Consider the following 23,539-nt stretch of genomic DNA (forward strand, 5'->3'; position numbering starts at 1 on the left):
AAATGTATAAAATACTCTGAGTTGAGATTTTACTTTGGGGCTTAGTTTTTGGAAGAAGCTTTATGTGCCAGATGAGACTTTGGGAAGCCACTAAATAGCCCCCCTGGCTTTGAAATCCCAGATGTTGGTGCTTCCCTCTCTGCTAACTATATATGTAGGTAATGGTCAGATAGTTGGCTCTGTCTGTTAATCTGTGATGTATGTATTGCTTATGTCAGATAGTTGGAAGCATGTCTGTTGATTTTGATTTCTCTGTATTTTCTCTGAAGTTCAGGGTGCTGACTTTTTCTCCTGAACTAAATGAACGATACATGTGCTTGATTAAAGTGATTGTTGACCCCTCAAAAGTTGCCTTTCCTTTTAGAAAAGCAGATCCAAGAACCTGTACAGCAGGCCCTTCTGTGTATGTCAGACTGCTTGCTTTTATAATACCCTAGATGTCTCCAGATTAGGTCAGTGTTTCTAACAGGTTGTAGCCATGGCCCAGGGTTAGGGGAATTAGACTAGAGACTACAGGATTAGATACCAGTTTGGAATTTCTCAACCTAGTGTTCAGTCCAGAGCTACAGATTCCAAAATTGGAGTAATGATAAGGTGAACTAAGGACTTGTAGACCCATAGTATGTACAACTACAGAAATTACTAAGGGAAAAGTATCTCTTGAAATAATACTCACCTTGTAATTTTATAAGTTTAAGAATAAGTATTCCTCTTAATAGATCTAACAAATTGTTGATCTACATTAGCTACTACTAAAATAGGGTTGATTTGCCAAATCAGGTCCTCTAGAGGCAACCTCCTAAACATTCTAGTCTTTATGATAATGCCAATGATGTGGTTTTTTTTTTTTTGTTTTTTGTTTTTTTACTGCTTCACATTGGTTCCTTGGAAGAAATTTCCCCATTATTTCTATCACATTTTCCAAAATTTGTAGTGCATAATATTTCATATTCCTATTCTATGAAAATTTCAAAGTTTTGCATTAGAATATTCCTTTAAGTGTGTCAAGATTTTCTGAGCTATTATCTTTTGGGCTTCTTTTCATGGTGCAAACAATTCACTACAGTGTTTAAAAGGTTGCTATCCCATTAGGGGTAGAAATCCAGCAACTGATGAGCTGAATGGCAATATCTAAGACAGCATCTGCCAACACTGTGCAGCCAGGGTCTGAAGGATTCATACTGACCATCCATCATAATCATAGTAGTTTTTAAACATGTGAAACATAGTTTCTTCACTTTGGTAGGTGGGTTACTCCATATAATCCCTTTTTAATTCACCATACTATGCACTGTAATTATGCATGAAAACAAGTAAAAGATTTTTCCTTTTATAAAATTTTATTTATCTATTTCTATGACAGTAGAGAAAAAAATGATTGTATGTGTAACTGCAAATCTACTATGTACAACTTGGTATTCCTTTTAAATATATAATAAAGTTATCATGTAACTTTCCTTTTTTCCTTTTCTTTCTTTTTTTCTTCCCTTCCCCCACCCTAGAGATGGTTACCATTAGACACAAATGTGCGTGTGTATGTGTAAAACCATTCTATACACACTTTTATTTGTCAGTTCTCTGGATAGAGATAGCATCTTCCTTCAAAAGTCTTTTGTTGTTAATTTGTGTATTTTTTAATTGTCAAAATGACTTAGTCACCCAAATTTGTTCTTACCATGTACAATTTTCTCTTGGTTCTTCTCATTTCATTCTTCATTATTTTGTGCAAGTCTATCCATATTTTTCTAAAATCATGGAGCTCATAATTTCTTACAGCACAGTAGTATTCCATCACAATCATAAACCATATCCTGCTCAGCCATTACCCAATTGATGGGCATCCCTGCAATTTCCAGTTCTTTGCTACCACAAAGAGAGCAGCTGTAAATATTTTAGAACATGGAGGTTCTTTTTCTTTTTCCTTAATCATCTTGGGAAACAGAATTGTTAGTGGTATTGCTTGGTCAAAGGGTATAGGCAGTTTAATTTTTGTACATATAAAACAGATGTAGCTTAGATCAGAAGGAAAGCAGAAAATTAGAGAAAATTTTATAGACAGACTCTCAGATAAAGGTCTCAGGGGAAAATTGTATAGACAGGTTCTCAGATAAAGGTCTCATATCTCAAATATATAAAGAACTTTGTCAAATATACAAGAATAAGAGTCATTCCCAATTGATGTCAAAAGATATGATCAAGCAGTCTTCTGATCAGCAGTTTTCTGATGAAGAAATCCAAACAATTTATAGTCACATGAAAAAATTCTCTAAATAATTATTGATTAGAGAAATGCAAATTAAAAAATCTTTGAGATATCATTTTATACCTATCCATATTGTTCAAAATGATTGAAAGGGGAAGTGACAAATATTAGAGGAGATGTGGAAAAATTGGAACACTGATTCACTGTTGGTGGAACTGTGAACTGATCCAGTCATTTTGGAGAGCAATCTGGAATTATGCCTCAAGAGTTATTAAACTGCCAAATAAAAGATTAAAAATAATCTTTGTCTTCTAACTAATTTTAGTACTTACACTGTTTCTGACTGTTCGACATTTCTGCATTCTTTCAAATCTTTAATTCATTCTCTTAATTATAATTGATGTTCTTACCAATGATTATGTTCATATTAACATGATATTTAGGTAATCTTTTGGTTGGTAGCAACAGAATAGATATCTTTAGTCTTTAATGAATTAGTATTAATACAAATACATGTGCTTCTTGAAGTGTTCAGCTCCAAAGAAGTGGATATCGTTTGATGACAGTGAAACATTAATGGATACACAGTATACCATCAGAGCCAGAGAGCTGCAAGATATCTATAACTGCATTGTAATTAAAAGCATCTGTGATGATGAGAGGCTAGATGTGCTGTTGACACTGAAACACACTGTGAAGGTACTTTTCTCTTTGATTTTGGTGCAGAAAGGATGTTTTGACTGAATCCTAATGTAAAATCAAAATATCTTAAAAGTTAGTAATTATTAAAATGATTAATAGATTCATTATATGAATGAAATCTTTTAAAAAATCTTTTCTTAAATTTGGTAGATTTTGTTTTTGTGGTTTCACAATCAGTGTTCATTGAGACTTAAATTGTACTTTCACCTTTTTCTTCTGTGAAATATTTGTATTTAGTTCAGAGTACAGCATAATATTAAATACATTATTCAGAAGTTGGAAGAGAAATAAAATAAGCCAAAGACCTAGAACTAATTCCAACAGAACCAAGCATGTGTTGAAGAGTATGTGGGGACCAGCCCAGCTGTAGTGGAGTGTGTCTGTATGTTGGGAATATTGAAATTCGCCCACTGGTTGGTGGAGTCATACAGCTCTGATTTTCCTGCTTGTTCTTTTGTCCAGTTACCTTTTCTTTTTCTGTTCTGCTCATCTGAGTTGCTGTTATCTTTTGCATTGCCATGTTTATTCTGATCACCTATCTCCTTTTTAATGATTTTCTCTTCTTTCCTGGTAGTCAAACACTCTTTTTCATATTAAAATATAAGCATTAGTTTCTTTTAAAAATATTCTGCATGATAGATCAGGAAGTTGCTCAGTAACAAAAGGATCTTAATAAAATCTATCAAAGAATTTTTTTATCTTATATAGGAACATGAATGTAAACTGACCCAGGACATCTTAGAGTTGATTGACCGAGAGGTTGATCTTATGATGAGAGGAGTTAAAAGCTGTAATCTTGAAGGACTCAGAAAAAGAATAGCTACCTTATTTCTTCAATATATTAAAACACCGTTATTTAATCCTGAAGTCTCCAGATACCTTAAGGTATTTTTCTACTTTTTCTATATTACCTTTTCTATGTTTTTTGCTATGGTCGGCATGGGAAAATTTAAAAATACTACTGCCTTGTTTTTGAACACCATGAACAGTGAAATCTACATTAGAAGGAAGGCCTTTTAATGCGTCAATAACTAAACACTTTGCCTAGGGTCGGGGAAAAGTTAGTTAGGTTAGAGTTCTTCAATGAATCTTTTTTTTTTTTTTAAAACAAATTCAACTGGAAACACTATTGGCCTCCTAGAATAAGACTGTACTGTTGTGAAAATGATCAGTGTGTACCCCAGTGAGACAGAGGTAGCTAAAGCAACCTTATCCCTCAAGAGCAGAGATATCAAACTTGTGATCTGCCCGAAGGAGTTCTAAGTACCGCTTGAACTGGATTAAAATGTAATTGAGAAATATTTAACAAAATAAATAAAAATGCAGTACTACATAGATAATGTTAATTTGTGGTTTTCTAAGTCAGTATGCCACAAAAGGAATCTGATTCTATTTGAGTTTGATACCACTCCCTCAGGGAATCCCAGGGAGTAAGGTTAAAAAGGCCCCTAAACACTTGAACAAGCTATCATAAAGCTAAGGTGTATGAGCTGTATTCCATAGGCTAAGCCCAGAGGCTGTCACTCAGAGCCTATTTGCTCTGATATAACCGAGATTTATTGACAGATTTGTTTATCTAGATTCTTAGTACCTAACGTTATGGAAGCAAGTTAGAAACAGGACAACAGCAATTAAAAACAGGTGAAAACAACAGTGAGAAATAACATCTATCACTGAAGGAAACAAACTCAAAAAGCCAACCCAAAACTGTGCTCCATATTATTGGATGATCCTTAGTCATCAAAAAGAAATGAAATTTTTTTGAGTAGTCTTTTTCATAAGGCAGAGATTAAGATAATACACTGCATAGTGTAGTGGAAAAGGGAACTATATTAAGAGTAAGGAGATGTTTATCTTCAGGGCTCTGCCATTCGCCACCTTAGGTCTTGCGCAGGTCATTGGATTTCTCTGGTCCATAGTTGTTCTGTATGTAATATGTGAGACTGGACCTGAAAGAGCCTCAACAGTGCTTAGAGTTCTAAAAATTCTATGATTCTAATGTGATTTCCATTCAAAATGGTAACACTTTTTCAGATTTTAGTATGTGAGGAAGTAAACCTTAGTTGTTTCAGAAGTTATATTTTGTGGAGCACTTTAGTGATGCCAGGTAGCTAAGGCATCTGTCACAAGGCCCTTCCTTGTGAATTCTGGAAGAGGTTTTTCTGAGGAAAGAGACCTTGTCAGTGTGGCTGTTTTGTCCCAGGCCCTCCTCTGTGTCTTCCCCCTTTGTGTGATTCCTGCCCTTTAAGTCCTCATTCCTCATTTTTTTCGTGTCCTCAGTGTGGCATCTGCATGCCTCCTTCTTATCACATGATTACCCGCTTCTTTTTCTGGTCATCCATAGGAGCACAGACATAGAACTTAAGTGTCTTTGCTGTCCCTTTTCATGTTCAGGTCATGGATAGTCCAACCACTTTGCATCTTTCTTTTACCTTTTCAAAAGCAGGAAAGATACCTTCTTCCCATGAGCTATTTTAATTCAGGTAAACATGGTTTCTGTTTGAACAAAAGATGTTTATCACATGTCCTATGCAAAAAATAATTAGTCAAATAAAATCCATTACCTTGTATGTAGGAGAGTGTTAACTATATAGTTTCCTAAGTGTAAGGGGGGAAAATTCCTCATCCTTTATTTTCCATTCGGATTCTTTGTACTTATCATTTACAGCGTCATTGTTAGTTGCTGCAGAGTTTTATGAAGAACCGGTAAGTGTTCCCTGGAGAACTTTTGGGGGGTTAAATCTTGCAGCTTTGCCCCAGTCGCTTTCTACCTGAAACTTGGGCTCTTGGACACTTAGGCCTAGTACTCGACCCCAGAGGGTCATGGGTGAAAACCTTCATCCTGGTGTGGAAAGCCCTGGAAGGACATAGAGGGCCCTGTGACTCTGCAAGGAAGAATTGTGCTTATTAGCATTAATGAAGTCCCCTGCTATTCTTAGTCTTGTGTCATGGCCACAAAACAGGAAGAGAAGGTCCAAGGTCATTCCGCTACCTAATCAGCGGAGTTAGAAATGGACTCAGAAATTTTGTCTCTTCAGTCTTTGTTCTAATTCCTAGAACCATTTTCTTACCTACAAATTAAGTGATTAAGGTTTTAAATTGATAGACAGCTTTTCCTCTCAAGAGCAAAGGCATTGTGCAAATAAATTTTAAATGAGTGTTAACTTGTTGGAAGATGAAGGATCTATGAGAAAGGAGTAGAGGAGTAGAGGAGAAAAGTGAAAGATGTTGAGAATGGAAGAAAGCATTAGGAATCAGTGAACTATTTTAACCCTATAGAAGAAAGCAGAAAATACCCTGACATTAATTCCTGTTCCCTTCTCCATGAAGAGATACTTTATAGAATACTTCATATTATGTAAACGTTTAGTGGAGTGAGTTCAAACTCCGCTCTTGCCTGGCCTCTTGAGGGAGCAGTCAGTGTTGATTTAGAGCCATAGGAGGTCTTAATCTTTTTTTGTGTCCAAAGGCCTGTCAGCAGTCATGTGAACGCTTGGGTCTCCTTTTCAGAATAATGCTTTTAAATGTATAAAGTAACATGAGAAGGATTACAAAAGAAACAAGGGATTAGTAAAAGTAAAGATGCTACATTTTTTCCTTCCAAGTTCACAGACCCCATGGCAGGGAGGAATCTGTGGATTTCAGGTTAAGAAATCTCCTGGGGTAGGGAATTCTGAAGGGATGGTATATTCACAATCCTTCTCTGTGGTATTCTAAGCAGCTGATTCTACACAGGGCCATTCAATCAACTTGTAAGCTGAATAATTTCCTATCGCCTATTCCTATGAAATCCCTAAATGGCCAGTTTCCCCTGAATTAATGTTATTGTGCTTATAGGTAGTTCAAACTGTAAGATAATTGATTGGTAAGATGATTGAAATAACTAGATCATCTAGTTGATCACCTTGTTATTTTTGCTGTCTAAACATGGTCTCATTAGAATAAGTAATGCAATATGGCATGTTGTTGGAAATGCAGAATCTATACTTTCTCTTCACACACAGATATACACATATACACACGCACACACCCACACCCACACCCACACATACACACACACACATGCACGCACACACTAAAAGGCTTCCTATGAATCAGGAAACAAGAATTCTAGCCCTTTCACTGATTAACTTAAAAACTTTGTTACTCTGCTTGCAGGATGACCTTAGCTTTATAATCCCTAAGCTTAGAGTGGGAAGAATTCTTTATCCTTTAGTAACCTGTATTTGTTTTCTCCCTAGTACTTGGTACATAGTAGACATTCAATACATGCCTGTTGGAGAAGAGGAACTGTCTAACTTTGTCCATTTGCATACCCATTGCTTAGATTGCCCGTAGTAAGAGTTAAATAAATGCTCTGTCATTTATTCATTTATGACAGCCTCTATTATCTAGGACAATTTAATTAATTTCTTTGAGACTGTTTCTTTATCTGTAAAATGGAAATATTCATACCAACCACTCATTAAACAGAAGCTTGTTATGAATATCACAAGGAGTATATGTGAAAGCATTTTGAAAATTATAAGGCATTTTGTAAGTGTGTTATTATTTCCTAAATAGAATGTATTTCTGTTTTAACTTACAGAAATTTGTTGTTTTCTTAATTAATTGGTAACAAATTCTTTTCTCTAAAGTATTTAAGCAGTTATACTTTTTGAAATATAAATGCTTTAGTATCTAGTTTTAAATTAAAAAGAAATTCCTAGAGCTGCAAATACTGTTAAACACCATTTGAATATGCAAACTATCAGTACATATATTGATCATTAATGGCCTCTTATGATTTTTAAATTATCTAAATTATCAGAGGTAGTGGTTTGACATAAGATTGAAATCTTCCCATTTCTCCATTTAGGTTCCTCAAGATCCGACAAAGTTTTACAAAAATATTTACTTTTGTCGCAGTTGTGAGATGTATTTGCCATCTACAGAGTTCTCCATTTCCTCCACTTCATGCCATGTTAGCAGATGTCGTCGGTGCTGTATGCTTGACAATGAAGCTCGGCAACGTGAAGCATTTTTGAAATATAAGTTTTTACTCAAACAGCTCTATCAATCAGAAGCTGATTATGAAGATGATTCTAAGATTGCTTACCTGATGCAGGTATGATCTGTATCATCCGTTAGTGACTGATCGTAGAGATGATTATCTCTCTTTGGTTCTCTGCATAGCATTTCTGTTTTGGAGGGGGGAAGGCTAGGCAGTCAGGGTTAAGTGACTTGCCCAAGGTCACACTGCTAGTAAATGTCAAGTGTTAAAGGCTTAATTTAAACTCATATCCTCCTGACTCCAGGGCCAGTGCTCTCTTCACTATGCCACATAGCTGCCCCTCTACGTAGCATTTTGAAATGGAGTGATAGCAGCACCGATCAAGAACATTGAGGAGTGAGAACCAGTGTTCTTGGTTTTTCACCATGTAGAGTGGTTGTGTGTAGGGTTCTAGAGAAGTGTGCAAAATTCTTGAACCTTTTCTTTTGACTTCATTCCAAAGGAATAGGTGTAGGCATGATTTCCTCTACATAATGTAGTGATTTTTGTTCTGTACTTTTGCATTATATAGACTTAGACCTTCCTGTTTTGAGAAATGATTGTCTCAGACCCAGAAAGCCAAACCTCAAGAAGGAAGACAGTTTTTGTTTGGTAAAGTGACAACAATTCATGAAATAGGCTTATTTTTCAAATCCTCACTATCATAAGTATAGTTTACTCTTTGGAAGTAAACTACTTGCTGCATGTGAGATGAATACGTTGTAATAATTAATTGCTGCAGGAAACACATTACATCTTCTTCAGTATGCCCTAGATATATTCATTCATTTCACATAAATTATCATTTCATCAAGTTGGCTCTATTGGCTAATGATTGATTTATCTAATCATGTAGACTTAGTCATAGTTATAGTATAGTATGCAGAGAATCACAGAATTTCATAATTTCAAGGAACCTCAGCAGTAGTCTAGTCCAACCTATGCCTTAAAAAAAAAAAAAAAAAGAAATAACCTTGACAACATCCCTAGCAAGTAGACATTTGGCTGGAAGTCATCCAGTCTCCAGAGATTGGGAACCCACTTTCTCCTGAGGTGTTCCGCTTCAGTTTTGCATGGATTTGATTTTTGGAAATTTTTCCTTAAATAAGTTTAAATTTGCCTTTTTATAATTTGTATGCACTACTCATAGTTGTGTCCTCTGAGGCTGAACAAAACATATTTCAAGGCTTCCTGTTTCTTCTAGGTTTAAATACTATTGGCAGTTGAAATGTCTAGCCTCTAGTCTAGAATTTTATTACATTGTGATCTTCTCAACAGCTATTTTTCATCATTATATCACCAGGACCTAACACGATGCCTGGCACAAAATTAATGTTTGGGTTGACTTGGACAGAGAATAAAGATAAATAGGGCCTGAATATGAAAACCTGACCTGTTTAGCGCCATATGCTAACCATCCACTGAGCTCACTGTGTCACACATTGAAAAGTAAATAACACCCAAGATAGGTTTCTTGTTGTAAGGTTACCTACCTGGGGATTTGCAAATCTCAGTCTTAGCACAAAGATTAGAAGATGTAGCAGGAATAAAATGGTTATCTTCAAATATTTAGTACAGAGTTATCGCACTAAAGGAGAGTGAGCATCCATTTGTTTCTTTCACTTGTGAAGCATTTATTGTCTGCTTTGCGCACTGGGATACAAAGACCAAACAAAAATCAAACCCTGCCCTCAAGTAGCTTCCTCTCTATTAGGGAAGACAGCCTTTAAAACAGAGAAATACAATATAATTTAAGGAGGGAAAAATCATTGACAGCTAGACCAATAAAAGCTTCCTAAGGAAGCTATTTTTATCCTGATAAGCAGAGATAAGGAGGAAGTACATTCTAGGCAAAAGGGACAATCTAGATAAAGGCCTGAAGGCAGGACAGGCAGTACTGATTTGGGGGAGAAGCAAGTAACAGGGTTTGGCTAGACAGAAAGGCACATGTCAGGGAGTCTTGGGAAATAAAGGTAGAAAGGTCAACTGGAGCCACATTGGGGAGTTTGCCTTGGAATGCCAAAGGCATGCTGCAATGTCTCTGCATGGAGTAGATGCTTAATACATGCTTTTTAGATGAATAAAGGAATGAATGGATTCTCACTCTCCTTTCATGTGATAACCCTGCATTAAATACTTTTCAGCTTGCAGTACAGTGAGCACAGTTATTTGTTTGCGTAGAGTGCTAATGAGGTCAGGTTTTCAGATTCAGGCCCCATTTATCTTTATTCTCTGTCCAAGTCAATCCGACATTTATTTCATGCCAAGCATGGTGTTAAGTCCTGGTAATACAAAGTTGAAAAACAGCCTTTGAGGAGATCATAATCTAATAAAATTCTAAGACTAGAGGCCTAATTTCTGGTTAGATATTCCAACTTTTGCTAATAGTCACAAAGGAGACCTTATAGGAGTGAGAGTTTTAATGTAAATCTATAATCATTATTGGTTCTAAAAATCAGGTTCATAAAGAGATGGTGAGGAAAGTGTTGCTAGTGGAAAGTTTAAGTGGAAAAAGGTCCAAGTCACTTTGACTCAATATGAGTCAACAGGGAAAAAGAAGCAAATACTGCTATCACTTGCATTACAGTGCCTCCCCCCCACCCCAGTAAGGGAGTTAATAATTTGATCTACTTTGCCAAATCTGGAGTGCTATGATTAGACATAGGTACCATATTTTAGGGATGACATAGAGAAGACAGAATGTGTCCGGAATATGGTGACCAGAATGGTGAAAGGGATGAGAAAACACTCCACATGAAGGTTGATTAAAAGAACCGGAAGTATTTAGCTTGGAAAAAAAAGATTTAGAAGGAATATTTATGGCTGCATTTGAAGGGCTGTTATGTGGAATTGTGTCCACCTTAACCCCAGAAAACAGAAGTAGAAGCAGATGGAAATTGGTGAGAGGCAAATTAAGACTTGATAAAGGAAAAAACTTTCCAACAATTAGAGATATCCCAAAGGAAAATGGGTTTCTTTGAGAAGTTGTGGTTTCACTCTCAGTGGAGGTCTTTAAGCAGAGGCTAAACGAACTAATTAATGAATGAAAAAAGATTATTCAACACTTACTGTGTGTTATACACAAGTACCCAAATAGGCCAACATCTCCCAGTGCTTCCTGGGCCATCTCCAGTCATCCTGATGAATATCTGGTCACTGGAGGGGAAGTGAGGCTGGTGACTTTGCACAGCCCTCCCTCACTCCTTTCTCTGATGTCATGGTCTTCTTTGAAAATGAAGGACGAACACAGACATCTTGCTAGGAACTGGAGGAGATACAAAGTTAGAAAAGAAATGTTCCCTGCCTTCAAAGATTTGGTGTTTTTGCATCCTAAAGAAAAGAGAGGACTGAAATGATTAATATTATATATAGTATATCTTTAAAAGTTTTAATCACATTCATGTATGCATTTAACTCTTTTGGCCAATGCAGTATCATAATGTGATAGACTAATTCTGGGAACTAGCAAAATATAAACTGAAAATGATAATTTCTTTCTACAACATCAGTAGGAAATTTTCATAATTTACATTTCGCTTCTTAAAATGAAGAAATTTATACCTTTCTTCCTAAAATTATTTAATTTCACTTTTTAAATTTATTGTTTCCCATAATATGCATTCAAAAGCATTCTTAGATAATTTGAAATTTATGTATGTCTTAAAAGAGTAGGATATACCTTTGGTGGGTTGTAGGGTGTAGGGTGTGTTCAGGGAAGACTAGTATGTCTGGTGTGATAGATACTGTGGTTCTTTCTTGGACCAAACTGCCAAACATTCAAACTCTGCTTCAGAGAGCACAACTCTGATGTCGGCCACATTGAATGCAAAATGTACACTTGTCAAAAAGAACTCACAAAGGGCAGGTGTTCACATGGTGGTCAGAAGAAATGGTACAAGGACACTCTCAAGGTCTCTCTTAACAACTTTGAAATTGAATTGTGATGTGGGAGACACTGGCACAGCCCCGCTCAGCATGGCGTGCCCACATCAGAGAAAGTGCTGCACTCTTTGAGCAAAGTAGAATTTGAGAGAGCTTAAAGGAAACACAGGATGCCCAGATTTGAAGTATCCACCCGAAATGCTCACACGGACTATTTGTGCCTGACTTGTGGTAGAGCATTCTGAGCTTGTATTGGTCTGATCGACCACACTGGGACACACTGTAACTTGGCTCTAGCATTGTGATGTCATTTTGGAGCTCTTTGAGAGCAAAGGACAATAATCAACTATACTTTTGGTAAAACTCAGGTTATGTATTAGCATACTATTAACTTTAATAATTTTATATGTATCTTCTTAAACTAATTCCTATTTGTAGCAATCAGTCAGTAAATTAATCAGTACGCATTTATTAAGTGCCCTCTTTGTGCCAGGCACTGTGCTAAGTGCTGGAGATGGAAAAACAAAGTGTTCCTCTAGTTTTTTTTTTCCTAGAGTGAGAAATATTGTCACTTTCATCATTGTGCTGCCTTTTATAAGGGTTCTTTGTCCAGACCTATAAGAAGGTCACTGATATATATGGACTATGTATATGTGGCTCTAGCTTGCATTGCTCTAATATGAATTTTTCTGGAAATTTTGATATCTTCATGACTTCCCTGCAGCCTTTGCAAAATTAAGATCCTGCCACTAATGTAATGAGAATGTTGAAGAAGTTCTGAAGTGACTTGTCTAGAATTAAACTTGCTGACTCAGTAACAGCACTCAGTTACTAGAAGCCCTTTCCCGTGTAGCGTTGACTTCAGCAGTGAGGTTTGTGCACACAGAGCTGCTTGGACAAGGGGAGGTCCTCTGTAATTTAGGGTTACTATTAAAAGCAATTAAAATTTAATAGTATCAAGTTATTAAAAGCAATCAATTAATATTAAAGCAATCAATATTAAAAGTATTTAATGGGAAAGGATGGATATTCTTGTAGGAAAAAAATTGTAGGAGTTAGAACATACTTCTTCCCTTCAAAACTTTAAAAGAGCTGTGATTTCATTAATATGGCTGTGCCTTCGATGAATACGGACCACAGCCTCTCCATACCTCAGCAGATAGTTTTCATGAACTGCTGTGATTAAAAATATTATCCGACAGCCAGTTTTCTAGTGATGAGCCTATTTACATACACACGCACGCACACACACACACCTTCAGTGTGATGCTCAGGTGATGGACAGATGCTCCATTAATGGACCGGTACGTGAAAACTTTCCAGCTTGGTGGAACCTTTCAAAACCTCAGTGTTACTGGCAGAACCTTCTAGAACCTAAAGTTTTCTTCACATCATGATGAGATCCAAGGGAAGACCCTCAGGGGAAGAGGTCCTGGAAAAGTATTGACAGATATTAAAAAGTATTCAAAAGTTCTTCCAAATTAAAAAAATACAATTTTTAATATTAAAGTTACTATTAATGAGGAGTTTCTTTTTTTATTATTTTGTTATTGATAAAGCTTTGGTTTAGCACTTTTGCTTTAAAAATGTACATGTAACAATTCAATTCAGTTTTTATATTTTGACACAAGATTAATGCAACTAACTAGAAAGAAGGAGATGAACCAAACATATACTTTGAGAATGATTAGAAATATATAATAGATTAAAAACTCAGTTTGTAGCCTTTTGATTTTTTACCATATTCACTGCTGTGACAGTGTGCTTTCTGATTTTTAGTACTAACCAGGGTGTTCACGTTAATATATTGGATTAATGTACTGCATTTTGTGTGTATTTGTGTGTGTGTGTGTATACGCTGCATTTTTTTGTGGTGGTCAAGAATTGGAAATTGAGGTGATGCTCTTCAAATGGAGAATGGCTGAACAAATTGTGGCATATGAATGTAATGGAACACTATTTTTTTTTGTTTTTGTTTTTTTTACCATTTTGTCTTGTTTATTTTCAGTCTGTAGAAGTGACCCTCCCCCCTGTGCTCCCCTCTTCCCAAACACACAAACATACAAACAGATACTTCACTCAGCTCTGTTGAATTCTTCGTTTTCAGTCACAAGAAAGGGCCCAAGCCCTTGGCGAAGTGTGGTTGAGTAATAATTTGGTCAGACTTGGTCTTTCAAAAGTAAAAAGTTAGGATATGAAAATCCAGCACTTGTAAGTCCAGGGCAGAAAAGGTGAGCCGCAGAGACAAAATGCAGCTCCTCCGATCCATCCAGAAATGGTTCTGTGCAAGGGGCAATTCCAACAAGTTCTGAGTCTCAGTGAGCCATGGAGAAGGAGTTGATGTGTTTTATCAGAGGAAACTCCTTTCAAAGAGCAATATTTCCTTCTCTGCCTCTTCTCTGAGCTCATGAGCAAATCACTTGCTCCCATTTCTTGGAGAAGTAGAAGGAAATGATCCCCAAGGCTTTCCTGGGGTCATAGAAAGCCACAGAACCCACTGAAAGAAACCCAAGCTCCTTCCTTTCTTTTCTTCTAAGGGAGAATCATTGTACCTGTATTGGGATGCCAGAACAGACTTCATCTTGCTTGAAGCACATCCCAAAGAAAAAGAGATAACAATTTAAAAGGGGAAGGGGGGGGGGAATTTTAGCTGCTAGCTCTGTTGTTGGTTGTCTTAAGGAAATAATAATAAAGGTAGAATTTATAAGAAGAAATGTTTCAAAGGTTAAACTTCAACTATGTCTGCACATATTGACAGCTACTTAGGTCAAAATTCAACCACTCATAGCCAAAAAGGTTTCCTTGCTCCTGAACCTGTCAGGACCGGGGAGGCTCACATGCAACGATGACATGACTCTCTAGTTTAGCTTATTCACCCTGCCTCCAAGCTAATTCAGAAAGTTCTTTGCTTAGCAGCTTCTATCACAATTAAGAATGGAGCAAGGTACAGTACAGGCTAAGCCCTGCTCAGAATGGGGGCCATTCTAATATTCATAGATGTGATTACTTAGGTTTTTTCAGTCTTCCTCCCACTGACAAGGTTGTTATTAACAGCACCAAATAATCCAGTAACATAGGTCCACCCTCACTGCACCAAGGGGACCTAGGCAGTGACAAAGTCCATCTTTGTCATGTTTTCCTCAGAGCTCTAGTTATGCCTTTCTTGGTAAAGACATTCACAATGGCATTCCATGATCACCTGCTGCCCTGGAACTCAGATAGCCATCCTGTCATACTATTGATGGTGGGTCAATGCTATATAATAAGCCCTTTCCACAGGCCCACTGCAATGCTCCTTCCATGAACTGATGCTGAGTGAACACAGTAACAGGGGGATGACCAACTTTGATCGTCTTAGCTCTTCTCAGCAATACAGTGATCTAAGAAAATTCCAAAAGACTCCTGGTGGCAAATGCTATCCACATCCAGAGTAAGAACTATGGAGTCTGAATGCAATTCAAAGCATACTATTTTCTCTTTTTTTCTTTCTCGTGGTTTTTCTTTTCTTTTCTTTTTTCTGATTCTTCCTTCACAACAACATGACTGATGTAGAGATATGTCTAATAGAATTGTGCATGTATAGCCCTATATCAGATTGCATGCTGTCTTTGGGAAGGGTAAGGACAGAGAAGGAGAAAAAAATTTGGAACTCAAAATCTTATAAAAGTGGATGTTGAATACTATCTTTACATGTAATTGGAAAAAATAAAATACTCTTAAGTGAAAAAAGAAAGAAGGGTCCCTAATCAGTGATGAAGACTCATATAGTCTGGATATCATTAGAACCTGAATTCCTACAGAGACACCTAAAGAAGATTCACAACCATGACAAAAAATTTGGTTTAATAGCGTAAGTAGGAAAACCTAGGTGAATTGAAAATACATATTGTTCTGACCATTGCATGTACTTGAATGGATAGTACATTCAGGTAGTCATATGTCTTACTTTACAGTTAAATGATGACTGAGCATTGAGAAGCAAGGTGGATTGCTCTTGGCAAATTTAATGACGCTTTAAGTGAGCACAAGCTCTTCTCTGAAACAAGGAACCATATTTTTTTTAATACTTATTCTATTTGCTTTCAGTTTTCTACAATCACTTCCATATATCTTAGATTTTTTTCCCCTCCCTCCCTTTCCTTCCTTCCTCCCTCCCCCCCGCTTCCCAAGATGGCATGCAATCTTATATAGGTTCTACACACACATTCTTATTAAATATATTTTCACCTTATTCATGTTGCATAGAAGAATTAAAATGAATGGGAGAAACCATAAAATAAAACAAAACATAACACAAGAGAAAATGGTCTGCTTCATTCTGTGAAAGGATCCATATACTTTTAAGCACAAGAATTCTTCTGATAATGCCATATAGCCATGAGTCATGAGGCAAAGCAACCTCTGAAGAATTGGAATTACAGGTTACCCAGAGAGCAAAGGCTACAGCATAGAAACGACTTACACATAAGAAGTGACGTAAGAGATATCACCAAAGAGATGTGTTATAGAAAAGGAGGGGGGCTGATTGTGTGGCAAAGCAAGGCTTCCCCATCACCCAGGATCTTGATTGGGCTCCTTATGGAAGGCTTTTTGGAAGGACATGAACAAGAATTGCACAGGACAGAAATAAAGGAAAGGATTATAGTCTGTGCCAATGGAGTGTCCACATTGTTGCCTACAGATCCATTGAAATATTATATATACTTATGCCAAGAACTTATACATTTTCCTTTTCCTTTGATGGTATGAAATTAAATCAGATTTTCCACCTCTGTTAGGGGGAATACAAAACGGAAGAACAGATGACAAGGTCAAGGAGAAAAATCAGAAAGGGACAGAGAGAAAATTGAAGAGAAAGGGAACCTTTTCTGTCATTTAATTCCTTTGCTCAGTTACATATTTGTGAACAGAGAAATGCTTCAGATATAATTGTTGGCATCGAGTCCCTAAATATTTGATGTAGGGATCTGTGTCAGTACTGCTATGTTCACTTTTATAGATGGATACCCTGAGACTTAGAAAAATGACAGGATTTGTCCAAGGTCACCACTGAGTCAGAAAGCGTAAATTGTCCTTTCAGTGAGTCACTGTGCTCTTCAAGCACAAGGACAGTCATTTGTTAGGGATTTCATGGAGAAGATTCTTATTCAGGTGTTGGCTGACCTGGATGATTCCTGGGGACCCTTCTAACCCTGTAGTAGGGATTTTCTAGGGTTGTTTCCAGGCTCCTGTGAATATGTAAAGTGCTTTGTAAATCTTAAAGAACTATGTCAATGCAAGTTATTATAGTTGTTGTTACCTTAATTTTCTGGCAGAAATAATCACTTGCCCTAGGTAAAAGGACAGGTAGGACAGTAACACTGAACAAACAAGATTGTAGGGACAGAATGAATACTAATTCTCATTCAAAACAAGGGGCTTTGTACCACAGGACAGCTCTACTAAGCAACATATATATATATATTTTAAATATGCTAAAAAATTAAAAATCAGACAATGTTTTATGTAACATAAAAGCTAGAACAATTTTGTCACCAGATTTATGCCTAGCCATTCATTCTCAGATTTGCTTTTTATTCCTAGCTACAAGATCTCCAGTACCTGATTGAGAACATTTGGGCTTCCCAGTCAGTCCTCAGTGCCTGGGATGATCTCTATGATTTGGTCATTGTCAGATGGGACAAAACGCAGGAATGGGCCCCGTGGAACTGTATTCTCCTGACTAAAGATGAAGCGAATGCTCATCTCAGGATGAAGAGCCTTGAAGAGGTAAGAAAGATTAAAGGGCAGTTTAGGGACAGTTGTTTTGGTAATTTTAATAAAGTTAAAATAAATTACTTTCTAAATACATATTCCTCAATCTTTTAATAAACTTAAAGAGAATAACCACAAATATAGAACGTAGTTGATACTATGTGGTTAAGGAGCTTAGAGCACTAGTAATTGGGGGGATTAAGAAAGTCTTTCAGTAAAAGGTGGTGCCAAGTTAGTCTTGAAAGAAAAGAGATTGTGTGAGGGGGTGGCCAGGAGGGAGGCAGACCGTTCTGGGCATGTGCAGTCATCCTGCTGGGAGATGGAGGGCCATGTGTGAGGAACAGGGAGTAGGATAGTTTAGCCTGAATCCAGGGTGAGGGGGGGACACCAGTGCACACCACTGCCTCTGGCTGTAATTCCTTCTGTGGCACAATCTCTCCGGACTTACGTTCATCAGCAATTTGGGAATAGTATCAGTCTCTGTGGTATTGCTGTGAGAATATGGCCATGAATAGGAAAAAGCTTCCAAAGTCATAAAGGGCTGCTAGTTCATAGGTGTTAAAAGCAGGTAGAAGACTGTAGCCTCATTGATCTGGAATCTGAGAGGACATGATGAGCCATCCTTTCATTTTACTGAGGCCCAGGGGTTGACTTGCCGAAGAGTACACAGGTGGTCATTTGAAACCAGGTAGGTAAAATTTGAATTCAGGTCCTCTGACTTTCAAGCTAGTGTTCTTTCCTCCAGACTATATTGTCTTTCCTTTCTGATGTTTCATTTTCTAATGATTAATGCACTATATATAAATAATATATAATGCACGATATATATATATATATATATATATATATATATATATATATATATATATATATATATATATATATATATATCCCCATCCACCTACATGTATATCTTACATATGAGATCTGCACAAATACGAATCTATAATGTTGAATAGTCAACATTTTCCCACGTTCAGTTCTAATTAGTGAAAATAAGTGTTTAGGTGATAACAGTTCACTTGTCAGGCACACATCAATCACCTGCCCTGTGCCAGATACTATGTTAGGCTATGGATATAGGAAGATAAAATTAAAATAGCCCATGCCATTCTTTTGGGGGAGATGAATTTCCATTTATGAGTACATATAAAATGAACATCAGGTGGTTTTGAGGAGAAGACTCAAACTGCTTGATCAGGAAGGGCCTCCTGTAGGGAGGTGGAACCTAAGCTCAACTTTGAGGGAAACTAAGCATTCTAAGGGGAGGAAGCAGGAGGCATTCCAAGAGGGGGGCACAGCCTTTGCAAAGGCATGGAGATGGGTGATGGAACATCATATATGAGGAACGGCTTGTGGGAAGGGGAGCAAAGGATAATGAGCCTGAGATGTACAATAAGCTCTCACACAGATGTTAGGTATTTCAGTTATATAAAAATGTTTTCTGAATCTACTTCATTTATCCCTGCATGGATCATTGAACCTTTTGTAGTAGCAAATATCATTCTTTTCATGTCTAAAAGATCTCTTTAGGACAGCAAGTCCTAGGAAGGCTCTGAAGCCTAATAAGGATCACTAATTCAGATCCAGCACAGATGGACAGTGGCTGAAGTTCTATCACTTCTTTACCCAGGGTTCCTTAAGACAACTAAATCTGAAGAGTCCCCAAGTGACAGTGCTGATTGGTAGTTTTAGAAACCCAGGATTAAATCAGCCCCGCAGGATAAATTGCCTTCTTCCCTTTGGGGGCAATCTCTTTAAAAAGTACTCTGGAGATTCAGGTTTTATACCAAAATTTACACAGCAGACTGTGGAAAATGAAATGGAAATATCCCAGAATTGATTGAAATATGACTACTCCCCTATGATGCTTCTCATTGTATTAAGAATGGGAATGCTGTAAATGAAAAAAAGGTTTATAAACATGAACCCTTGCATCTGTTCTCCCAAGATTTAGTCATTAAAGGAGTGCCTGAAAATGGAGAACACTCTAAATTTTGTTATATTACAGAGACACACTGCACATCATTGTGATGGAATATGGATTTAGGATAGTTACCTAGGCTCGGGGCCCCATTATTCACTTGCTTTGTGCTACTCTAAATGACAGAAGCATTGCAAAAATGAAATAGCATTTATTGTTTCCAAATTTGAAATCAGGGATGAAATTGGTAGACCATGTTGATGAACAGATTTGAGGATTCTCTGCTGATTTCCAGGGGAACTCTTTCCCTGAAGCCTCTAGATGAGAGCAGAGAGAAGAGGATTCATGCATTTAATTCAGAAGGAAGTTTGGCCTCTCAGCAGCTGAGAAACATTCTCTGCCCACCATTGATTCAATCTCAGCTGCTGGTGATTCCACGAAAGATGTTACCTGAGGGAAAATGAAGAAAGTGCTCTTCAAATAGTACTCATTTTGAACAGATTTTCTTATTTGCCTGCTATATGTGCATAGGGGGTGCTGATATGGTTAGTATATTTTTGTTAAATTGAATTTGAAACTCATTTTCACTAGACTATTAAAAGGCAGGAGGTTGCATTGGGAAAAAGCCCTGGATTAATGCCTTAACTCTGGTCCTGCCCCTGCTGTAACTCAGCGGGTGACTGAACATATCTCTTTCCCCTTCAGAGGCTCAATATTCTCATCTATAAAGTGAGGGAGGGGCTCTAAGGCTATTTCTAGCTTTGACATTGGGTGAGGCATTGTGGTGTAGTGGGCAGAAAGCTGGCCTTGAAACCAGGAGGCCTGGTACTGAAACCATACATACCTCATCTGCCCCGTAGGCAATGTCTTAAATTGGCTTTGAGTTTCAGAGAAGGTACTGAGGTACGCTGGCAGAAAGGGAGATAGATCCAGGTCCTATCCACATCCTTTTAGGATTAAAAGAACATTCACATACAGGGGGTGGGAAACCTGTGGCCTCGAAGCCACATTTTGTTCTGTGAAGTTTGGATTTAGTCAAAGGGACACACTTGAGGACCTAGAGGGCCACATGTGGCCTCGAGGCTGCAGGTTCCCTACTCCATCCCATAGGTCACCTCACTGTTCTTTAGCATCTCTGGAGGCGAATGGTGGGACATGTTCTGTGAAAACAAAAATTCCGTTCAGTGACCCCAGAGTGGCACAGTTCTTAAATGCTGAAGCCATGTCTCCCAGCAGATTTTGCAGCTCTAGAGCCATGCTTTTCTCCAGCGCACCGTGTTTCTGTGTTTTCCACAGAGAATGAAATAAAGATTATGGTAGCGTTATGTACTGTATTTAATGTGCCAGGTTGCCTCATAGACTTGTAATCACCAGAAATGTAGCCAAGACTATCATTGGCTTCTCGTTTAGGACAGTGGGCTGGAGTGAACCTCATTCCCAGCACTCAAATTCCAGTGCTTCTTCAATTAGTCCACACAGCTCCCTTTGAGTATGTAATCTAATTACTGCAGTATCAAATTAATGTTCTATTTGTGTTCATTTCTAATTTCAGGATGCCCATATGACTGGATTTCTCTAAGTTGAGCAGAGGCTCCAAACCAGACTAATTCAAAATATTTCCTATAATTATGGTTTGAGGGCACTGCGATATAAAAATTTACATTCATTTTAGGCAAGGAACAAGAAAGTTTTCTCAGTTTGTCTTTGTGTTGCAGGTTTAAGTATTTCCAGGCTTTGCCCATTCAAAATTTAGAAAAAATAATTACGTCCTTTTTCAGAAAAGAACTAATCTTGAACGAGGGCCTATAATCATGATAATATCATAATCATGATAAGGACATAGAGAAATAGATACAGAAAGACTTCTGCTTTAGAAACTTTTTTTACATAGAAAAAAACAACAACATTGAAGACTCTCTAGCAGATAATATGGTTTATAGTGAGGTGGGGGTGGGGCTGGGGGAGATAGAAAATTGGAGTTCTAGATCCAACCTCTATTTGGTGTCACTGATATTTCTTTCCTCGCCCCCCCAACTCAGTATGCCCCCCCAAGGAAGTGAGTCTGCTTGTTGAGAGTCCATCTCAGTTTTGTTCATTTTTAATGGGATGTCTAGTGCCTTCTGGCACCAGTAGGTACTGCTTCATCATTCCCCCCTGAAAAGGTTAAATACTTTTTTCTCTCCGTACTTGTTCCATTAACATATGGTTTTGTCTTTGGGTTTAGAAAACCCCATTGTGGAAAATGTTAGGCTTCTTTACGCTCAACTGCAGCTCTCCATGGAAGGCATTTGTGCCACTTAACACCCTGCCAGACCCATTTCTTCTTACTGTGGTCTAATGGTCAAAATTCCTTTGCTGTTGTCAAGTTCCCAGGTAACTAATGCATGTTGGTTACCTACCTGATATCCTAAGATTAAGTTTTTCTAACTTGATTTTTATGTACTTATTTTTAAAGTTTTATTGATGTATTTTGTTTTTACATTACAAATACTTCCAGATTATTCCTACTCCATAAGCACTTTCTTGTAACAAAAGAAAATAATTAAGCAAAAACTAACAAAAATGTGATGGCATCTGAAAGTTCATACAAAATTCCATGTCTGTAGCACTCCTAAGCTTTCTATTTTAAGTGTTATTTTTTTAATTGAACAGAAATCTATTTTTTCTCCCTGCCACTGCTATGTCATTAAAAAGAAAAGAAAGGAAAAAAAGCAAATTCTTTGTAACAAATAATGTAGTTCAGCAAAACTGATTTCCTCATTGGCTATATATGATATAGAGATATACATGCATACATATACATACATATATATGTGTGTGTATTATCTGTGCATATTTGTTACGAGGAATATATATGTACACACACGCATACATACACATATATGTACACACACGCATATATAAAATCCTGTACACTAAATCCGATACCTCTTTGTCAGGAATGTTGATGGCATGTCTATTTCATCATTGATTTTTTAAAATCATGAATGGTCATTGCATTTATCTTAGTTCTTACAGTTTTCAGAGTTGTTTTTCCAATGTTGTCATTATGGAAATTGTTTTCCTGATCATTTCCTTCTTCATCTCTCTATCAGTGGCTAGAGTGCTGGGTCGGAGTCAGGAAGATGTGAGTTCAAATCTGGCCTTACACACTTGCTAGTTCTGTGATTCTCTGCAAGTCACTTAACCTCTGTCTGCCTCCATTTCCTCATCTATAAAGTGAAAATATTAATAGTTCCTACCTCCTAGGGTTGTTGTGAGGATAAAATGAAATAATACTTGTAAAGTGCTTTGCCAACTTTAAAACAATATATAAATTCTAGCTATTATTATTCAAAATTGTTAATTTTTAAAAATATCAATGTTATAGTATATAAATTGTTCTGGTTCTCCTTACTGCATTCTGCATAAGTTCAAATAAGTCTCTTTGAAATCATCTCTTTCCTTATTTCTTATAGCAAAATAGTATTCCATCACATTCATATACAACAATTGATTTTCTCAGTCAGTCAGTATATCCGGCTTATCCCGTCTTTGATATACTTTCTATTGAAAACCTTGGGTTCCTTGTAGAGGGCTGGGGTTCCCAATGAAATGTGTGACCTTAGGTGTATTATTTAACCTATTTGGGATTCCCTTCTCATCTTTGTAGAAAGGGGAGTATGACACCTGTACTACTTATCTCCTATCATTGTTGCAAAGTTCAAATGAGGCAACTCACAGGGAAACACTTTGAAAAGTATAAAGTAATAATAAACAGTATTTATATATTCTCTTATCTCTGCCACAAAAATCCGAGACGGGGTCACAAAGAGTTGGATAGGACTGAAAAATGACTAAACAATTTAAATGTCAGACTTGAAGAATTTACATTTTTTCCTAGAGGGATAGAGTCACTGAATGTTTTTGAGAAGGAGGGGGACATGATCAGACCTGTGTTTGTATTATTAATTTAACTTTGTGAGGAACAGACTGGCAAGGCATTTCTAGAATCAGGATATATATTTCAAGGATGGACAGCAAATTTATTCCATATACACTT

General features: G+C 37.1%; 1 protein-coding gene across 4 annotated transcripts in view; it reads left to right on the forward strand.

Annotated features, from left to right (window-relative positions):
- IQUB (IQ motif and ubiquitin domain containing) overlaps positions 1–23,539 on the forward strand; it is an 88,897-nt gene that overhangs the window by 63,110 nt on the left and 2,248 nt on the right. For 3 of the 4 annotated variants that reach the window (XM_072652862.1, XM_072652861.1, XM_072652863.1), the window contains 4 exons: positions 2,732–2,902; positions 3,614–3,790; positions 7,764–8,012; positions 17,403–17,588. In XM_072652862.1, the coding sequence (XP_072508963.1) occupies positions 2,732–2,902; positions 3,614–3,790; positions 7,764–8,012; positions 17,403–17,588 (783 nt within the window). Of the gene's footprint in view, positions 1–2,731; positions 2,903–3,613; positions 3,791–7,763; positions 8,013–17,402; positions 17,589–21,721; positions 21,871–23,539 lie in introns of all 4 variants that reach the window. The other variant, XM_072652864.1, reaches the window with a different exon arrangement.

The sequence above is a fragment of the Notamacropus eugenii genome, chromosome 3 (genome assembly GCF_028372415.1).
Source record: "Notamacropus eugenii isolate mMacEug1 chromosome 3, mMacEug1.pri_v2, whole genome shotgun sequence".
Classification (NCBI taxonomy): domain Eukaryota; kingdom Metazoa; phylum Chordata; class Mammalia; order Diprotodontia; family Macropodidae; genus Notamacropus; species Notamacropus eugenii.